This window comes from Glycine max, chromosome 14 (assembly GCF_000004515.6).
Source record: "Glycine max cultivar Williams 82 chromosome 14, Glycine_max_v4.0, whole genome shotgun sequence".
In the NCBI taxonomy this organism is placed as follows: Eukaryota; Viridiplantae; Streptophyta; class Magnoliopsida; order Fabales; family Fabaceae; genus Glycine; species Glycine max.
In genome coordinates this window covers 11463333-11484932 of record NC_038250.2, presented here as the reverse complement: position 1 = coordinate 11484932, position 21600 = coordinate 11463333, and the positions used below count along the sequence as shown (strand labels likewise).

Sequence of the window (21600 nt, the reverse complement as noted above, 5' to 3'; positions counted from 1 at the left end):
GCTAAAAAGTAGTGGAAGAAGAAGAATATGACTACACAAATATTTAAACCTGAAAAATGAATAGCCATCCATAGGGGTGGAAAAAAAAAACATTTTCTTCTCATAGACGTTATCAAATCAAATGATCTTTTTCAGAACAATTTGAAACAATTGAGAATGGTTCAAAGTAGTTTAAAAAACAATTAAATTAGCAGAGACATTGAGTGAAGGAATAATACCAGTGGTGAGGTTGAGCTTCATCACAATGAAGCTGAAGAGTATGGTGAGTGCAAAGCTGACCACAAAGGCTCTTACTGTCACCAATCCTCACGCAAGCTTGGCATAGTAGTTAAAACAACCAATAACATCATCCTACATGATAAACTCAGAGATAAAAATAAGCAAAAAAAGTTAATGGTAACCTCAGTTGTTGTTTTCCCAAAATTAAATGTCACTACTCACCAGGTCTACCAGTGCTTCATCTAGTGGTTTCAGCAGGTCTGCCAGTGCTTCATTTTTTCTCACTGTTATCTGGGATAAAGAGAAGCAAATTAAGGTGTCCACACATAGTAAAAGGTCAGAAAACATAACAAATAAAACATACCCAAAGAAAGAAATACACAAAAGAAGGGGAAAAAAGGTATATAAAAGGGAAGACATAGTAAAAGGTCAGTAAGCATGGATAACACCTTGGTAACAAAAGTCATTAGCACAAACAAATAATAACCGCTTAATTTAAACCCGATAGAAATGGGAAGACCACAAAGGTTAGCAGAACCCAAGAACACGCACTTGAATATGTAAAGATACTGTTTTTGGATTTGAACCAAAAAAAGGATGAAAGCACAAAAAGGTGGAGATGGCTGAGGAGCACAATTTTTTTTTAGATTTTGTGTTGCGAGAACTCAAGAAAGAAAATAAAGGCAGAACACCCCAAAAAATTGAAGCTTTTGGGTTGTGAAAAATCAAGAAACAATAAAAAATGGTACCCAAAGGCTCAGGAACACAAAAAAACTTAAGCTTTATGTAGTGCGAGAACTCACAAAACAAAATAAAGGGAGAACACCCCAAAAAATTGAAGCTTCTGTGTTGCGAAAAAAACACCGCCCTGTGAATCATATTGTTGCAAAAAATCAGCAACAACTCTTGTAGCAAAAATCCCGAAAAGGTATTTATTTGTAAAAAAATGAAAAAGAACAGAAGAGAAAGAAAAAGAAATCAGCAACAACTCTTGTAGAAAAAATGGCAGAAGATAATTTAAAAAAAATGAAAAAGAAGAGAGTAGTAACCTTAAGTTGGCATCGACGGAGGAGCCCCCGAAGACGATCACCGTAGAAATCTTGATTTTTGATATCGAAAACATCAAGATGACAAAAAATCAGACCAAAAAAAAAAGGAAAGAAAAGATAAAAATGACACCTTCATTCTTCAACACCACCATGCGAATCCTATCGTTGCAACCCTTACATGGGCAAAGTGTCGTAACCTTTAGCAGCATCGTTAGCCTGTCCCAAAAATTGCACCACCAAAAATTAGACAAAAAAAATGGAAAAAAAATAGATAAAAATGGTACCTTTATTCTTGAAGAAAAGAGGAGTTTTGGGTGCAAGGAAATCGATTAGTTTTCAGGAAAAATAGGAAAAATAGTGTGCTTGGAATATATTCATGGTGGAAGATAAAAATGACACCTTTTAGTCTTCCAGAAAAGAGGCGTTTTTCCTGGAAAAAATGAAAAATCCCAAATTTTCTCAGAGATAAAGAAAAAATCCATACCCTCAATGAACCTAACAAAGTGAAAACGGCCCAAAATAAATCGGAAAAGATAAAAAATACACAAACAACAACAACCTTTTTTTTTTTTTTTTCTGATACAGGGTACCAGAAAGTCAACATCTTTAGTATCCAGCACAACAATAGAAGTCCACAACACCAGAATCAGACAAAGGTCACACCTTTTTTCCGTTGAAAGTAAAAAAACAAAGTGAAAAATAAATCGAGCAAAGAAGGGAAGACACACAGTTTTTAGGACCCAGGGAAACTCAAAGTTGAAAGCTTTAGGCATAAAAACGACCCAAAGGTCAAACCACAGAGAAGGCAAGACAAACAGAAGTCCACAACATCGGAATTAGACAAATGTTACACCTTTTTTCCGTCCAAAGAAATATAAAAACCAAAGCGAAAAAAAATCGAACAAAGAAGGCCCTTGCATGGGCAAAGCGCCGTCACCTTCAACACCGCCATTAGCCTGTTCCAAAAATCACCTCAAAAAATTAGACAAAAAAGGGGAAAATAGATAAAAAAAATAAATAAAAATAAATGGAACCTTTATTCTTCAACATCGTTGATGAACATCTCTTCTGTAGAGGAGATCACAACTTTAGATGTAAAAAAAATAAACACAGAAGAAGGAACAAAAGGAAGGCAGAAGAAGGAAGAGAGAAGGGGGAGATAGGAATCGGGGAGAGAGAAATGAGAGAGAACGGGAAATTGGAAAATAAAAGGGCCTTCTAAAAGTAATTAATTAATTAATAAAATAAAAAAATGGCATTGCGACAGCAGGCATAACAGGGGCCTTGGAACCTTTATTCTTCAACACCGTTGATGAACATCTCTTCTGTAGAGGAGATAACAACTTTAGATCTAAAAAAAACGCCGAAAAAGGAAGAGAAGGAAGGCAGAAGAAGGAAGAGAGAACGAGGAGATAGGAATCGAGGAGAGAGAAATAAGAGAACGGGAAAATGGAAAATGAAAGGACCTTCTAAAAGTAATTAATTAATTAATTAATAAAATAAAAAAATGACACTGCGACAGCTTGACACAACAGGGGCCTTTTTTGTATAAAGGATATAGATAGATGTATAAATCTAAAATACATGAACATTTGTAACTAAAATATGCAAGTTTTGTGGGCGAGTCCATGAGCCGCAGGTTTAGTCCACGAAGTTTACATGTTTCACATGCCAAACTCAAATTTGCATACAGTTATGCGATTTTTTTTTAAATACTTTTTTTTTTTGGAAAAGAAGAATATATTCATTACCAAAAAAACAGATCAACACAAAGCGACCCCCACGGATCCAGCAGATCAAAAACCCAAGCAGACAAAAGAACAAAAACAAACACCACCTAAGGGATCATAAGCCTACCCAAATGATTCCTAAGCTTAGGATTCAACCAACATCTGTAAACAATGGTGTCGGTGATTCTAGTGCCTACATTACTACTAGTAGTATCCAGACCAAAACACTTGTTGTTTCTGAACATCCAGGTTTCATAAACCGCTTCCGTGAACGCACATTTTATGATCTTCGCTTTGCTCCCCTTACTCTTGCACTTCTTAATAATCCAATCCAACTCCTCATTCCAACCACCCGGAGAATGTGGAACCTCTAGCCATTTAAGGGTGTGTTTCCAAAATTGACTCAACACATTACATTGGAAGAAAATATGTTGAATGGTCTCTTTTTCTTTACAGTAACAACAAGTATCATCATTGAGCATTCCAAATCGCATTAATCTATCTTTAGTTGCCATTCTCTCATGACAAGCCATCCAAAGGATAAAGCGGGCTCTCGGACGGGCCATGTTACCTTTGAATAAGTATCTCCATTTAACCTCTTGGAATTGATGAATTAGAGACTTGTACATTCTGCCTGTTTGATATTTTTGTCCCTGCAACATACTTTGCCAAATTGGATTGATACACACTTCTTGTCTTTGAGATAAAACTGCTTTCAAAAATCCAGGAAGTGTTAGTCTTCATAGGGACATTCATGATACTCCATTTCTTTAAGAAATAACAGTGAACCCATTTTATCCACAAACTATCGGTTTTACCATTTAGATTCCACAATAACTTGATGAGATTAGCTTTGTTCCATTCCTCAATAGAAATAATATTCAGACCTCCTTGCTTCGTCGGTGTACAGACTCGCTTCCAAGCTATGGGGGATTTACGCGTAAGCTTATCTCCACCCGACCACAGGAACGAGCGACAGATTGCATTAATCCTCTTGATAACTTCCTTGGGTAGCGGTATGCATTGCAGCCAGAAATTCGAAACTGCAAAAAGAACGCTGTTAATCAATTGCGCCCTGCCCGCAAAACTCAAAAGCCGCGCACTCCAATGTGTGATTCTCGCCGTAATTTTATCCGCTATGAGCAGGCAATGCGCAACAGAAAGCCTTTTGTTCGATAAAGGGATGCCCAGATAACGAAATGGAATGGTGCCTTCATTGTAGTTCACATTGGCCTGAATCTCTTTCTTCACCTCATCCGTAACATTTCCAAAATAAATGTTACATTTGGATGGGTTAACCTTTAAACCAGTGGCTGCTGAGAAATCATTAAAAGCATTCATCGCCAATCTTACAGACATGGGATCTCCTCTTGTAAACATAAGCAGATCTTCGGCAAAGCTAAGGTTGATTATGGCTAACTTTTCGCACTTCGGATGAAAATTGAAGTTCGGAACCTGTTTCAACTTCTGCAGAACACGGTAGAGATATTCCATAACGATCACAAAGAGCAAGGGGGAAAGGGGGTCCCCTTGCCTGAGCCCTCTCTTAGCTTGCACAATATTAGAAAGCGCACCATTCACTTGGTATCTATACGACACAGTAGTCACCATAATCATAATCCACTTAATGAACATGTGAGGGATGCTTAATTCATTTAAAATGGCTTCTAACGCCGACCATTCCACGGAGTCGTACGCTTTTTGTAAGTCCATTTGGAGCATGCATCTCGGAGTTCCTCCCTTGGTGTTGTAACCTTTGATCAGCTCATAAGCCAACAATATATGGTCATGAATACGCTGGCCCGGTATAAACGCTGCTTGACTCTGATGCAGAACTGAACTCAACACTTTCCCCAGCCGCGTAGACATTATCCTCGATATGATTTTGTAAACAACAGTACAACAAGAGATGGGGCGAAAATCTTTCACCATATTGGCATTGTCCAATTTAGGAATTAGAGTGATTAAGGAACAATTAACTGCTTTGTAGATTAGACATTCCTCAAAAAATTCCTTCACCGCCGAAATGACGTCAACCTTCGTTATGTTCCATGTCGCTTTGAAAATTTTCGCACTGTACCCATCTATCCCCAGTGCAGAAATATCACTTATGCCTTTGAGATTGTTAACAATTTCTTCTTCAGTTATAGGCGCTGTCAAAGAGGTCCTTTGATCACTAGTCAGTTGCTTGCCTTGCCTCATAGCTACAAGATCAATACTATTTAACTGACTGCTCCTCGTGCCAACTAGCTTCCTGTAAAAATTAACAATCTCATCTTCTATTTTCTCCTGCTCAAAAATCGTATCACCATTCTCAGTAACAAGCGATAGAATTTGAGTTTTCCTACTTTTCGATTTTAAAGACGCATGAAAATAAGCATTGTTCCCGTCTCCTAGTTTAAGCCACTCAACTTTCGATTTCTTCTTGAGAAGCTGCTTCTCAAGGTTGCTCAGATTCAGAACTTGCATCGTGCATCTTCTCACATTCTCAATAACCTGCATATTAAAACGATCCGTTAGAAGCTCCTACTGCACAACATTGAGTTGATCTCTGGCTTTGATCAGCTCTCTTGAAATGCCTTGGAAGGTTCTGCTCAAGGACTTGACAACGGGCTGGAGTCGTTTAAGCTTTTTCCAAAGTCTGCACATAGCAGTAGCACCCGTAATAGGATTATTCCAGTTATCTCTCACGGATTCTTGAAAACCTAAGACATTAGTGATCACATTTTGGAACTTGAAGGGAGTTCTACTGGGACGTCTGTCTTCCTGTTTGCGCAAGCAGAGGAGGGAATGGTCTGACACCCCAGAATTCATAATTTGAAGATTGAAGTCTACGTGCTGCTGCAGCCAGCTTAAGTTGCCAAAGACATGGTCTATACGAGAGTATATCACACCATTAGCTTGGTTATTTGTCCAAGTATAATAGCCCCCACTACTATCTTTTTCATGAAGATCCGTTATTTCAAGCATTTTCTCCAAATCCCTGTATTCATTTTCTGTGACCATGTTACCCCCTATTCTGTCTTGAGCATGAAGTACGTTGTTAAAATCCCCCATGAGAGCCCAAGGACCTGAGATACTGGCATGCAGACCCTCTATATCATGCCACAGATTTTTCCTTTGCTCCAAGGTGTTCATTGCATAAATTGCAGTCAGATACATATACATGTCTCCATTCAAATGGGTAACACAACAATGCATATACTGGGAAGAGCTTCTGACCACCTGCAGATTGAATTTGGCCTCTTTCCACATCACCCAAATTCGCCCATTATTATGGTCTGCATAATTATCCTTAAAAGACCACATACGCCCAAACTTATTCCTAACTTCCGCAGCTTTGTGCGGTTTAACACAAGTTTCAACTAAGATAACAATATCAGGGTGAATTCTATTGAGGCGGGAGCTAACCTCATTACACTTACCTGAATTATTTATCCCCCTTACATTCCATGAAATAATCATGTCCCCGTGTTGAGAATGTCTTCAAGACCCCCAATCTTGAAAACATCAAAACCATTTTGACACCTAACTTCATGGATAGTTTCTTCCATTTTTCCTTTATTCCTACTGCTGCTTTTAGCATTTGTCCAAGATGATGATTTTGGTTCATCGGGATTATTCCTGGCTCTCTCTACCGTCTTCTGTTTGGCATTCTTGACTATCACTTCAGATTTTAGTTTCTCACGCCATTGTTTATTAGGTTTCTCCTTGCACTGATGTCCGACCTTCTGACACAGTTCACAGAACTTAGGCTTCCATTTGAATTCAACTGGCTGTGTGATTTTGTTCCCTTCCTTGTCTCTTATTGTGATATTCTCCTTTTGCTTTTGTGTTACATCTATCTCTACCAAGATTCGGGCGTATGAAACTCGCAATTTCTTTGCCGTACATTCGTCTGTAAATAGAGGGTTCCCAAGAGCACTCCCAATTTTTCCAAGACTTTTGGTACCCCATAGATATAGAGGAAGATTGGGAAGTTTTACCCAAACCGGCAATGTGCGCAGCATATCTCTTTTGAAATCAAACTCAAGGTTCCAGTCTTTTAGCACCATTGGCATATTCTGAATGGTATAAGGGCCCTTCATCAAGACCATGTCCTTATCTTTGTGTGTTTGAAATTTCAACATAAAATACCCATCTTCATGATAGTACATCTCTGGCAGCTGAACAAAACTCCAAAACTTCATCATATACTGTTTAACCGCGTTCATGCTCAACTCCCTACCCAAAACATACATTATCAAAGTCGTTTCCCAATATTTGAGCTCAGATAGGATGCCTTCTTCTTCAATCTCCACTTCTATTTCACCTTCCATTACCTTCGGGGCAAAATACTCAATGGCAGCTCCATTGGACGGGATTCTGTTTCCACTGATTACATCTACCCATAATTTCTTCGGTTCCTCAACAATCTTCTGATTTACCACCGGATCATCCTCAATAACATCTAGGGTTGGGATTTTTTCCTCTTCCACCGTCGCATTCGATTCAACTTCATGCTCAATCGTTGGGCTTCTCTCTGAATCATTTGTTCTTCCACTCTGCTTCAAAACATTCGCAAGCATCGGAGACAGAACCTTCTTTTTTGGACGCCCTCTCCCGCGAGCCATTGGACCACAGACCAATTTTTTAAATACTCTTTATCTGCATGATTGTTGACTTAACGGATTAATCCACCGACCTTTACTCATATATTCTTAATCACAATTCATTATATATAAAAAATTACTGATTTTTATAATAATTACCTTAAAAATTATAAAAATGATAATTTATGATTAAATTATCATATAAAATTATTTTATAATTTAATGCATAACTATTAAACTCTTATTATTGTATTATTATTTATTTATATTAAAAATAATTTTGTTATACCATGAACCAATATGACTTTTATCTTGTGCAAAGTACATGATAAATTATTATTGATACAGAGTTAATTTAATTATTAACATAGTTTTTAAAAATATCATATTTCATTTTAAAAATAAAAATGAAAAGTGAAATAAATGAAAAAAAGAAAAATTTAATCTATGAATTAGAATAGGATATACAATTCAACTAAAGTGATTATAATTAAAAATATTCTTATATATAAAAAACTTAAAAAGTTTTCATTGAAGAAGAATCCTAAAACCGCTCACATTCAATGATGATTTAAATTTATAATATAAGAGAAAATTGTTATAAAATTTAATGAATTTATTATATATTAAATTTTTTGGTACGAGTTTAGATGAAGTAGACTTATACATTCCGTACATATTAAATAGGAAATTAGAATATGTTAAATATTAAACTTTTACTCATTTTGTGCTATTACAATTATCCCGTAAGAAAAAAAGTTATTATAAAATAATAGTTATTTTAAATTTTAAATCTAACATTAGTTATTTTTGTTACTTATATTTCTTATAATATTAATAATAAAAAATCAAATTTATAAATGAATAAATAATGATACAAAGTTAATTATACAAAATTATTATTATGTTTCATCTATTTATTATTTTTTCTTAATGTTTGTATACCAACATATGACAATATTATTTTGGAATGGATCATGTACAATTTTTTACTTGATTTAAATATATTTTTAATTCTTATAATTTATTATTATTTTTTTATTTTTCATTTTTATTTTTTTAGTTTTTATAAATTATATTTATGAGGAAAAGAAACATTAAATTATAAAGAAAATACTATTAAAATAAAAGTATTGACATCATATTTTTAAAGAGGATCTTGTTTATTAATGTTCTTATGATATTAGATAAGAAACTAAAATAGAAAAATATTTAGCGTGTAAATCATAATAGAATATAAAAAAAAATCATGAATAGTGTAATTTTTTTGTCTCTAAATAAAAATATTTATACGGTAAGTTTTTTTAACTAATGCTCTTATAACATTGGTTAGTATTTGTCTTAATTTATTGATTAAAAAACTTAAAATAAAAATATTTTTACTGAGAAGTAAAAAATTATATTATTTATGATTTCTTACATTTTTCTGTAATTTAAAAGGATAAGTATTTTTTATTTGAAGACTTAGCAAGACCTTTTTCTTATAAAATATTAAATGCACTAAAATTAAAGAAAAAAAGGGTTGCGCCACCGTTTTTTCCTTCTCCAATCCCAACATGGATACTAATTAATTAATTACCAACAGTGTATATAGTTAAGCGGGTTTTCTAGAGAGAGAAAGTTTGTAGAGATAGGTAGGCGTCAAATCGAGCGGCGAAAGGTTTGGTGTCTTCTTTAGTACTAATTTTTGTGGTGCTGGTGCTGGTTTTAGCTAAGAGCCTTTCAAAAAAAAAAAAAATACTCCGAAAGAAGAGAGAGAAAGAGAAAAGAGAAAAGGGAAACAAAAGAAAAGAGAGAGAGAACAAAGGAAAAAAAAGAAAACTGATAACTGAGATAACAATACTGTAGATATAGAGAGATAGTTCCAAGCTCCAATTCCCAGAAAAAAATTAAAACTTTGCTTCTTCACTTTTTCTCTTACCCCTTCTGATCTCATGCAATTTCCCCTCATGGATCCCTTTGATTTGATTCGCAAAGGTATAATTTGTCCTTCCATACTTTCTATAAATTTCAGATCTTTCACTTACCCATCTCATTTAATTGTCTGTTCCCCCCCCTGTAATTACCTTCTTTTGTTTTGTTTTGATTAGGTTAATTGTATTATTGGGGTTTTTTTGTTTTTGATTTTTTTTGTGTTGTTTTTTGATTCTTCAAAGGGTTGAATCACTTGAGATCTCGTAAAGGTTTTGGCTTTCATAATGGAAGGTTGTGTTATTGTTGCTCATGCTTTGACTTTTTTTCTTTTTTGTCTTCAGCTGGTTTTAATCTTTCGCACTTTTATTTTGTTTGTTGTTCCTATGACAAGGTTTGATATTTTTGGATTTTTTATTGGGTCTTAATAGGCTTTCTGTGTAGATACAATTGAACAATTCTTTTAATTGTTGTTTACTTCATCTTAACCACTTTCAATTATTTGCTCCTGAAAAAAAGAGTTTTTGCTTTTATCCTGCTGTTTCTTACTTGGTGTGAAATTGATAAGTGTTCATCGATGCATTTTTTATATTCATATGATTAGCTAAAAGTTGTGTCTGTAATTCATAATACATAGTCCCTTTGTTGTCCAATTAAGTTTTATGGGATTCACTTCCAAGTTTCAGTTTTGAAAATGGTCAATCAATGGTTGCTTGCAGTAATAATCAACCTAATTACAGATGTTTTATGTATGCTTGTACTTCTTTGTTGATTTGACTATGCAAATTGTTTTAACTGGAATTCAATATTGTGTTGTTTATTTGTTTGCATTCATGTATCATGTGATCTAGGATACAGTTGAATTCATTTGTTTAGTATATGATGGACACTTTTTGGGATTTTTTTTACTGTTCCTGTTATTTTGACGACAGTCTGGTTGATCAACTAGTATGACCAAATTGAATTATTTTGCAGGGTTTGGCTGAAGCTATCTGGAATATTTCTGTTACAGTTTTTAAGGTCTATCTATGTTTTAGTCATTTTTGTCCATATTCTTGTCAATAATGAGCTTATCCAAGAAAGGTTCCCAAACAGACGCAAAATTGAGCTCCTTAAACAAAGCAACCTATTTGAATCCAAATGCAGCAGAGTTTGTTCCATTTGCCCTCAGATCATCGCCATCTGGAAGCACCAGCTTGGTAGATGCAACAGCGAGGTTTGCTGCTGCCGGATCTCTTGGGAAAGCAGTTTTAGATCGAGCAGAATCATCCATTTCAAATAATTCCGATGATGAGGCTCACCAGTACTGGCGTTGTCAGCTTCCTGATGATATCACCCCTGACTTCAAGGTCATGGGAGAGGATGAATCCCAAGGTCTTAACAACCTCTCTTTAGCAGGCTTATCTATAAATGATGATAATGAATCCTCAATGTTTCCTTCTTCCAAGGGATTTAGATATATACTAAATGAGCAGCAGGAACTGTCTCAACAGCACCTTAATGGCAATACTTTTGCTGATAAATTAAGGTTTTCCAATTCAACCTACAGGGATGAGCCATCTTCAGCAAGCATTTTGAACTCATCAGCAAAGCCTTGGGATAGGCAAATCAGGAATACTGATTTGCATGTTAGCAGTGGTCAAGAGGCACTTGTTTATGATGACAACACTGGACATGGATTCTTTAATGATGTTTTCGCTGGGAATTCTCTTGTGAATGATACTGATTTGAACCCTTTGGAGTTTTTAGCTTCTCTATTCCCTGGTTTTGCTTCAGAAAGCCTTTCTGAAGTTTTCTTTGCCAATGGATGCGATTTACATCTGACAATTGAGATGCTCACTCAGTTAGAGGTAGGTTGATCTTCATGTACTGACTAACTTGTGGTTAAATTATGGTTCATTATTAAGCTTCTTTTCATGTGACTACCTGTAAAAATGTAATGTATAGTTTTATATGTTGTGAGTTACGTTTATCAATTGTAAGTGTTTCCTAGCATGTTGTGATGCAATTATTTATTGGAAATGCACATCTTGTGATATGATTTGGTACCATATTAAATCAGAAGGGATGGAAGCTAAATATGTAGAGAAATACTTGTGCCCTGTTTTGGCAGGGAAGAGCTGGCGTTCCATAAAGTTGTGGGGCAACTGTAATGCAATCCAGCTCCTGGTTTCTTACCACTGTTTCCCGAATCCTGATAGCTTATGCTTCATGTTATCAAGGGATCATTGGAATTTTATTAGCAATTTTTGGGATATATATCTTTTCTTGGTATATGATATAGTAATACAACCATGTTTTTTGGTTTTTGGTTTTCATTATGTTGATATCACTGTCATCTCTCATGAATAGCACTCTTTTCTCTGACATTCTTTCTTAAATGAGGGCATTTATGTTTATAGTATCTACTTGTTTCCCTCCAATTTTGTAGATTCAAGTTGACAGTAGCTTCAATCAGAATCCGAGTCCAAAGACTCTGTCATCTCCGAATCTGAGTGCAATGGACTTTCCAGCTCTTACTTCATCAAATGGCCAGAATGCTTCAAAATATGCTGCAGATAACGTTCAACAAAGTGGCAATCCTTACTTATCATCTGATAAAGACATGCTCATGTTCAAATCTGGGTCTTCTATTCCATCTAGAGGTGCTGTTGACTTTGCTTCAGCTGTCAGGAAATTGGCTTCTCAGGATTCTGGTATATGGAAGTATGATAAAAATGGTTCTGGTGATGCTTCCACTGGCTCTAGTAGGAGTTTAAATGCTCTGGCTAGTGCCTACAATGGTGGACAGGGGAGAGTCAACAATGGTGATAGATTACAGAATCGTGGCTCTGCTCGGGCAGCTCCTGTTTGGCTTGAAACTGGTGACGCAGTTGGTAAATGTTTATGCTTATATGCTTCAACTGTGAGATGAATTCTTTCTATACCGTGTTTCCTTTAACAATTTTGAATGGCAGCAAATATGTATTCTGAGCTGCGGGAGGAGGCTCGTGATCATGCACGTTTGCGTAATGCATATTTTGAGCAGGTGGGTCTTTGTTTCATGCAGTGATGGAGGAGTTAATGGAAATTTGAATGAGAATACAATGTAATGATTTGGTTAGAACCTACACACATCATGGTTGGCTCGTATCCATATGCTTTACCTTCAATTCTAGTCTTCTATGTTCTTTTTAGTAGTTAGTCCATAATTTTATGTTATTTCTTTTGTTTTCTAGTATATAAATTTGGACAATCAAGTTGGATCTGGGTAGTGTGGGTAAATTTAAAGGAAGAGCTGTTAGGATGATACCAAATTGAATATGCACAAACAACAAATTCAAGGAACATTTGCTGTGTGACCGGCAAGATCCTTCCAGAACCATCTGTTCATAAGTTTTTTTTTATGCAACATTAAATTTTTGCTTTCATTGTAAATTTGTAATGGAATTTGTCCAGCTAACAAACTTTGTAACTTGAGTTTCAACAACTGCGCTTTCTACCTGTAGCTGGGCAAGAGATGTAAGTCCACCCATCCTAATTTTTGTAGCTTGAGTTTAATTATTCATAATATAATAAACAGGCACGGCAAGCCTACCTTGTTGGCAACAAGGCCCTTGCAAAGGAGCTAAGTGTTAAGGGGCAACTGCACAACGTGCATATGAAAGCAGCACATGGAAAAGCTCAAGAATCTATTTATCGCCAGAGGTTTGTTGTTCCCCATTTCTATTGCTCTTCCTATCCATGTGACTTTTGGTAAAAATTCCAACTTGCATGTTGCCAAAATGAAACGCACACACACACACATTGGTAAAACCAGATTAAACTATGAACTGATCAGACTTATAAGCAATAAAAATCTCTAATTTTCTGGTCTCAAATATAAGCAAATCTCAACTAACTTTGCCTTATTTAACGAGACTATTTTCAAAATACTCTTCATTTAATAAGACCAACAATTTTTTTTATGCTTTTTATCAAGTTCCAATGAAGGGTAGTTTAGGAAAAAAGTTTATTTTTTAAATGGGATTGACACAGTTTAATGAAGTTAACTAATTTCCTTAATAAGTGTGAAATATGTTTTTTCTTCTTATAATTGAGACCGGAGGGCATATTGTTTTCTTTTTTAATTTCAAAACTATTACCTTGATTTCAAAATATTTCCTGTTTTCAAAGATTTGTACAACAAAACAGAAAAAATATTTTTTCTCTTCCTACCTCTGCTTATTTATTTATCCTTTTTTTTTGTGACTGCTGGCCATTAAGAAGAACAATGGTCTAACATTGTTATTAAGAGATGTGAAACAATCTGAGTGGTTAACAGAACATAAGTGATGTCCAGTTGTTATCGAATGGCTTGCAGACAAAAATTGTTACAAGAGGTTCAACTGAATGTCCAGTTTTTTTCTTCTTATAATTGAGACCGGAGGGCATATTGTTTTCTTTTTTAATTTCAAAACTATTACCTTGATTTCAAAATATTTCCTGTTTTCAAAGATTTGTACAACAAATCAGAAAAAATATTTTTTCTCTTCCTACCTCTGCTTATTTATTTATCCTTTTTTTTGTGACTGCTGGCCATTAAGAAGAACAATGGTCTAACATTGTTATTAAGAGATGTGAAACACTCTGAGTGGTTAACAGAACATAAGTGATGTCCAGTTGTTATCGAATGGCTTGCAGACAAAACTTGTTACAAGAGGTTCAACTGAGTGTACCACTATTTCTGGGAAAATCTACTGTCCAAACTGTGCGGCCTTTCCTTTTCCATATTACCAATAGAACCTGCTAAGTAGTTTCTTTCTGGAACTAAGTTGTAGTATGAGTTAGAATGTTTGATTTCATTGTTCTCAATTTCCAAGTGCTGGATTCTGCTGTAGTCATTGTGAATGTTACTTTTTCAGGAATCCTGTTGCTCCAGAGAATGGAAGAGGGCCCCAAAGAATGATAGACCTACATGGTCTGCACGTAAGTGAAGCGATTCACGTGCTGAAACACGAACTGAGTGTGCTACGAAGCACAGCCAGAGCCCCCGAGCAGCGTTTGCAGGTTTACATCTGTGTTGGCACTGGTCACCATACTCGGGGCTCCCGCACTCCTGCGAGACTCCCAATAGCTGTACAGCGTTATCTTCTCGAAGAAGGCCTTGATTTCACTGAACCGCAGCCGGGCCTGCTTTGTGTTGTGATATACTGAACCAAGGAGATATACAAGTTTCTGACACGGTAAAAAAATTCATCATGAACACATAGACATTGTAGTCATTCTTGTATCTGTATATGGGAAGTAATGGCAATGGTCAAGTCAAAAAGAAAAATGAAAAAAAAGAGGTTTTACGGGTTGAGAAAAAAGAGGTTTTACGGGTTGAAAAAAAATGGAAAAGGTTAGAAGTAAAGAGAAGGGTTGTAGCAGAATTGTACCATTAAGGTTTCAGAGGCATCTGAACACATTAGTCAGTCAGCAGGAACTCCACTTCAGCATTTACCTTCTGTTAATTTTGTATCCTAATTTTCATTTCTTTGTTAAATTCCTTTTTTTTTAAATTCAGATGTAACTGATAGAACTCAATTACATGATAGAACAATTCACTTTGCCAATTAGATTCAATGCCAATTTACAGCTCGGAACAAATGTTCAACTGGTCTGGTTTTTCATTTCATCCTTTTGGTGCTTACAATTACTATAAGATTTGGAGATCGGTTGATATACTGAATGAAGCAAATTTAAGTAAATTTTGAATTCCAAAGTGGCTCTTGCCTCTTACTAAAGATTTTACTTGGTATGTACATAATCTTATATTATCCTTCGTTAGAGACTTATTTCATTTCATCTAAGGCTGCGGACAATGACCGGTTAGCTATAGGCTCGAATCTAGAAACAGTCTTTTTTGTATAAAGGTAAGGCTACGTACAATGATTAGGGCCGTGCAAAAATTGGATTTTTTTTTTAAAATACAAATTGATTCATTTTTGATCCACCTTATAAAAGTGGTTTTTAACTGAATCGATTTTATAAAGTGGATTGGTTCAGTTTTTTTCTTTAAGCAGTTCAATTTTTTAGGTTTGGTTCAATATATGGATTGATTTTTTTTTTTTTTTTAAAAAAAATCAAGTCAAACTAAACTTCTTTTAAAGGGTGTTGCTAGGTGCACCCAGTAGTATTGTTGGTGCACCCAGTATTTTTTTATTTTTCCAATTTTGCCCTTCACTCTTACAGAAGAACAATCTTATCGAAGAGTTTTTTTTACGGAAGAATCTCTTCCGTAGGAATCTTACGGAAGAAGATTCTTCCGTAAAAAAAAAACTCTTATGAAGAACTTCTTCTGTAAGAGTTTACGGAAGAAGGTCTTACGGAAGAAGTTCTTCCGTAAAAAAAAACTCTTACGGAAGAGGTTCTTTCGTAAAAAAAAAAAAAACTTTTACGGAAGAAGTTCTTTCGTAAGAGTTATGGAACTCTTACGGAAGAAGTTTTTCCGTAAGAGTGAAGGGAAAAATTGGAAAAATGAGAAAATGCTAGGTGCACCAGCAATACTGCTAGGTGCACCTAGCAACACCCTCTTTTAAAATATGAGTTGGTTAACTGGTTGTTTTCATAAAGTGGTCTGATCAATTTTTTCTCCAAAAATGATTTTTTACCGAAGTGGTTCGGTTCAGTTTGATTTTTTGCACTCCTAAACATAATTCAGTCATGTCTTCACATGGCAAGAGTCTTTTGACAGGCTTTTGCTTCCTACTCCTCCCTGTTTGCTTCCTGCACCTACAAAATTTCAAAATGGCCATAATAATCTTGTCTTCCTCACTTGTCCATAGGTTGTTTTCCTCACTTCTCCATGCCTGAAACATTGTCTTGTTCACTTCCTCACATTTTCGTGGCTCGGGTTCACTTGCACAAGTGAGTTGTTAATTGTCTTGTTTATACTTTTTGTATTAGATTATTATAATCGGATTAACTTATCCGTGATTGTTTTAGGATAGGTCCGAATTACCAAATCTAGAATTAAATATGCAAAAGTAGCATAATTCCAAATCAAACAATTTGGATTTGTTGTTATACAAATCCAGATCAATGAATCCAGAATGGTGTAATAATAGTACTGGATCAAATAATATGAAAATATAACATATTTTCAAATTCGATAATCCGGATTTTTTCTTATACAAGTACAAATTTATTGATTCAGAAATTATGTGTATTTGTTTATTAGTCCAGATCAATCAATTTGGAATTGTGCAATAATAATTTCGGATTGTTTGATCTATTTTGAGTTTTTGTGCTTACTAGATGAACTAATCTGGAACTTCAAAACATCAATTCCAGATAGCCTGATATGGAAATTATATTATATTCTAGATCAAGGAATCTAAAATTGATGTTTTGAAGTTCCTAATTAGTCAATCCTTTTTTTTCCATTTCATTGCCTTATCTAGAAGGTTGGTTTGGGGTATTTATATTAATTTTAGTTATTAATTATAAATTGGTTTGAATATGTTGAATGGTTTTTGTTCATTAAATTAATTTTGTTTCTTCTGAAAGGTTTATATGGAAGATGATTATGTGAGGAAGATGTCAAATGAAGTGGATATGGAGGTTGACATGGATAATGACATAAGAGTGGACGAAGATATTCATAAAGATTACAGACAAGAGATTGAAAAAATTGTTGATTGTAGCAAAGGATTCATAACTACAAAGGTAATTATTTTGTGTTTGTTTTTTGTTTGTAATACCTTGAAAATATTGTACATTGACATATTGATGTTGTATGTTTTGTATATAGGTTTTTCCTACTTGAGATAAACTATTGAAATGGACTCAGGATGTTGCATTTGAAATGGGTTTTGTTGTTGTCATTTTGAGATCAGATACATCAAAAGGACAACCTAGACGGAAGACATTTGTTGTGTTGGGTTGTGAAAGGGGTGGAAAGTATAGGCGATACAAAAAATATTTACAAATCACAATAAGTGAAACTAGAACGTATGAGTGTCCCTTTAGGCTGAGAGGAGACCACTGAAGAATGATGAAGGATGGATATTGAAGTTAATTTGTGGGGTGCATAATCATGATTTACCTAAGTCTTTGGTTGGTCATCTGTATGTTGGTTGACTAAATACTGAAGAGAAGATGATGCTTGTTGATATGACAAAGAGTATGATAAAGTCAAAACAATCCTTTTGACATTCAAATAGCACAATGAAAGAAATGTGACTACAATAAAACAAGTATATAATGGAAGGACTGTGTATCATTAATCTCAAAGAGGTTCTAGAATGGAAATGCAACATTTGATGAACTTACTTGAACGAGATATGTATATTTATTGGCATAGAATGAATGATACATCAGAAATTGCTCGCAATATTTTTTGGACACATCCTGATGTTGTGAAAATGATTAGTGCATTTAACATAGTGTTCTTGATGGATAATACCTACAAAACTAACAAATATAGACTACCATTACTTGAGATTATTGGTGTGACATTTTTTGCATCTTTTGTATATATGGAGGTTGAATGAGATGATAACTTTGTTTGGCCACTCCAAAAGCTTAGAGGACATTTTTTTTAGAGTTGATGGATTGCCTAAAGTGATTGTCATTGACAGCGATTTAGCCTTGATAAATGCAGTGGAATCTGTATTTCTTGAAGCAAGTAGTTTATTGTGCCAATTTCACATTAAAAAAATGTGAAAGCAAAATGCAAGACTTACGTTGCTCCCAAAGAGGCATAGGACCAAGTCATGGATGCATGGGGTAGTGTTAAAGATTGTCTTACTCGGTCTAAGTATGAGGGGCGTGTCAAGATGTTTGAAATTGTATGTTCACCATCAGAGTACTTTGTCAAGTATGTGAAGAATGCATTGTTGATCCCTCACAAGGAATGTTTTGTAAAAGCATGGACGAATAAAGTTATGCACTTAGGGAACTCAACTAGAAACAAGTATTTTATGTAATTAACTTATTTTGACAAAGTGCAATATATTGAAACTAATATGGAGTTTGTTGATTAACATGGTTGAGTTTGCGCATTGGAGCTTAAAGAGGTTGATCTAGAATAGCATGAGGGACTTCTGTAAATGTTGGGATGCCATAAACAACTTGATCACATTGCAACAAACTGAAATTAAAGCTTCATTTGAGAAAAGTATTCATTTTGTAGTCATAATGTAACATTGTATAAGAGATTGCACAGATTCATTTCAAGGTATGCTCTTAATCATATTGAAGATGAATTGGATGCATCATAAGATATACACATGTTCTCCCTTGTGCATGGGAACTAGCTAGGTATATCATGGGTAGCATACCACTTGATGCAATTAATGTTTTTTTGGACTAGATTAAGCTTTGCAAATATGGGTTCAAATGAGCCATATGTAGATATGTACGTGCAACAAGAGTTTGATGTTATATTAAAACATTTTATAGAGGTTGACATAGCTGGGAAAGTCACTATAAAAAGTAAATTTCGTGAAATAGCATACTTTGGCATGACTTCCGTGTTCACTGTTTGATAAGGTAAAAACTAAGGGATCACAAAAAGGGCATGCAAGTAAATTGGAAAGGTCAACTAAACGTGATCTTTTATACTTTGAACATGTTAATGCATTACATTTTGTGAATGATATAACTCATCAAGTTGGAAGTCATCCAAGGCATCGGGTCAAAGTGAAGTTGGCAAAGATTCGCAAAAGAAATATTCCCATGCTAGATTAATTTCATGTTAACCTTCATCGATATATTTTGGACATTGTTGATGTAAAGGCCGATGACCATTGTGGATACCATGCAATTGCTAGCTTACTACATATGGGTGAAGACACTTGGCCTATAGTGCGTAACAATTTGCTTAAAGAACTTGGTTAGTGGCGGGATGAGTATTTCATTGTATTTGGTAGTTATGAGCATTACGATGTCATAAAGAGATCTTTACTTGTTGACAGTCTTTCTACAATAAAGTCTATAATTTCAAGTTGTTATTTGTATGCATTAAATTTTATGTAATTATGCTTACTAACTTCATTCTTTATTAGGCATCTATGGATAAATGGACGACAATACTAGACATGGGATATGTTATTGCATTTAGGTATAATGTCATATTTATTAGGCATCTATGGATAAATGTATGACAATACCAGACATGAGATATGTTATTGCATTTAGGTATAATGTCATATTTGTATGCTTATCGGAAAAACAATGTTTGACCATATTCCCATTTAGATCCCAACCTCCTATTGATACGTCAGTTCATCATTTGATTTGTGTAGGTCATGTCAATGACAACCATTTTGTTCAGGTATAACACATTCTTCCTGATAACGATTATATTTTGTTATAATAATATTTAATTGACTATTAAAATTTCTATGCAGGTATTTTTGAAGGATCATTGTCCGATACCAAATCCCAATGTGAAATGGTCTACACATTGTCATCCTGCAGCAAAACAGTGGCTGACTCCATACATTGACAGAATGCAACAATTTTCACAATTAATTGGTGTCACACAGTTTTGTCAACCTTGCAAAAGATTGATTAGAATAATCATGATATTTTTGTATTTTTAACATACTTTTGTAATTGTTTGTGAGACCCTAAGTGTGAGATTTGTTATTTTAATATGGTTACAATTTTCTAAAGAAATTTCGATATAACATTCCCTAAACTACGATTAGTCCACATTAAAATATCAACATATATTACCAAACATAAATCAAGTCTGAAATGCAAAATAAAGATCATCACAATACCAAACATGACATAAAAGTCAATAGGTTCCTACGTAAACCAAATATCATGTCAATAAGTTTTTACAAAGGATATCTCCAAGGCCATTCACGACCTCCCCAACTACCCCAAACTCTTCTTCCACCTCATCCTCTACTAATATTTCCACCATGAGTATCTTCAGACAACAACAAAAGTGTCGTTTGAACCTTCTCCCATGTTGTGGTGCCTTCAGTCACCATCCTTAAGTTGATCATCTCCTGTAGGGGTTCAGCAACCCTACAACAAATGTCCTATTAATAGAAACATAAACAATTAATGTATCAATATAACAATTCCATCAAAATGTTGAATACACATTTATACCATAGTCACTTACATAAACTAAATTATGTTGGGTACTTGAGTTTAACACATCTCTCATGTCTGGTATCACTGGTTGGACAATAGGAATGCATTCTTTATTAACTGAGAGCACAAACGGATGCGAGATCCTAAAATACCACTCCATGTAACCTATAACACAACCTGAAGGCTTACTAATCATCTCTTTTGACTTGACCAAGTGGTATGAAAAATTCAACAACCTCTCGTCGACATCCTAGGTGGATATTTGTACCGTTGTAAACATAGATGGGTGTTGAGGAATAGTTTTGTGTATAGTCAAATTGTTGCAAGACTCTCTTAGGAAAATGTAGATGCATGTTTGACCCAAGCTGAATATATCCAGAAAATAGTGATAACATCCCAAATGGACAAACATTGCAGTGCTCCTTATATGGCATCCAAAGCACTCTATCTATGGTCAACTCGTCTAGTGCTGAACGATAGTCAGCCAATGATAATAATCTTTTGCCAATTGTCCAACGACTGACTCGTGGTAATCCCTTTGTATGTTTTCCATTTAGCTCCCTCTGCCCAATAGTAGGAAAATGCTTGTAGACCCATGCATGTTTCAACAATAAAAAAGTAACGACATTGATTACCAAGTATTAAATTCCTTATATTTAAGGTTATGATGGTAGCAGTAATTAACTGCAATAGAGTTGCGTAACCACCGAGTTGCTTTGTAGTTGCAAAACCTGCATCACCCAACTACTCATTCAAATATGTAAGTGCCACTACACCCCATGCATATCCCTCGCACTGATCAAGGTGACGAAAACAATGTAAGAATGACACATTGGCCTGTGTCAAACTCTTGTAAGCTAAAATTGAACATGCCACTCATTGCAACAAGTAAGCTCTAGTAGCTTGGTCCCACTGCTTGTCCCTACACTTATCTGCATAAACGCCTCACAACCAAGATAGGCGAACATGAACCCTTCTACATTGTTTAGTCTAAAATAATACGTCCTCCTGGTCCACTCCCAAAAGCTCCATCAA

The 21600-nt window shown here is 35.0% G+C and overlaps 2 protein-coding genes across 2 annotated transcripts; one reads left to right on the top strand and one right to left on the bottom strand.

Annotated features, from left to right (window-relative positions):
- Positions 1-5524: 5524 nt before the first annotated feature.
- LOC102666338 (uncharacterized) lies at positions 5525-6463 on the bottom strand. The gene has a single exon (XM_006596591.1). The coding sequence runs from the start codon at positions 6461-6463 to the stop codon at positions 5525-5527; it is 939 nt and encodes a 312-aa protein (XP_006596654.1).
- A 2697-nt stretch (positions 6464-9160) lies between these two features.
- On the top strand, positions 9161-15080 carry LOC100799961 (polyadenylate-binding protein-interacting protein 7). The gene is made up of 6 exons (XM_003544532.5): positions 9161-9567; positions 10477-11351; positions 11933-12377; positions 12459-12529; positions 13064-13188; positions 14385-15080. Exons 2-6 carry the CDS (start codon positions 10566-10568, stop codon positions 14674-14676), a joined length of 1719 nt encoding a protein of 572 aa, XP_003544580.1. The 5' UTR covers positions 9161-9567; positions 10477-10565; the 3' UTR covers positions 14677-15080.
- Positions 15081-21600: the final 6520 nt, after the last annotated feature.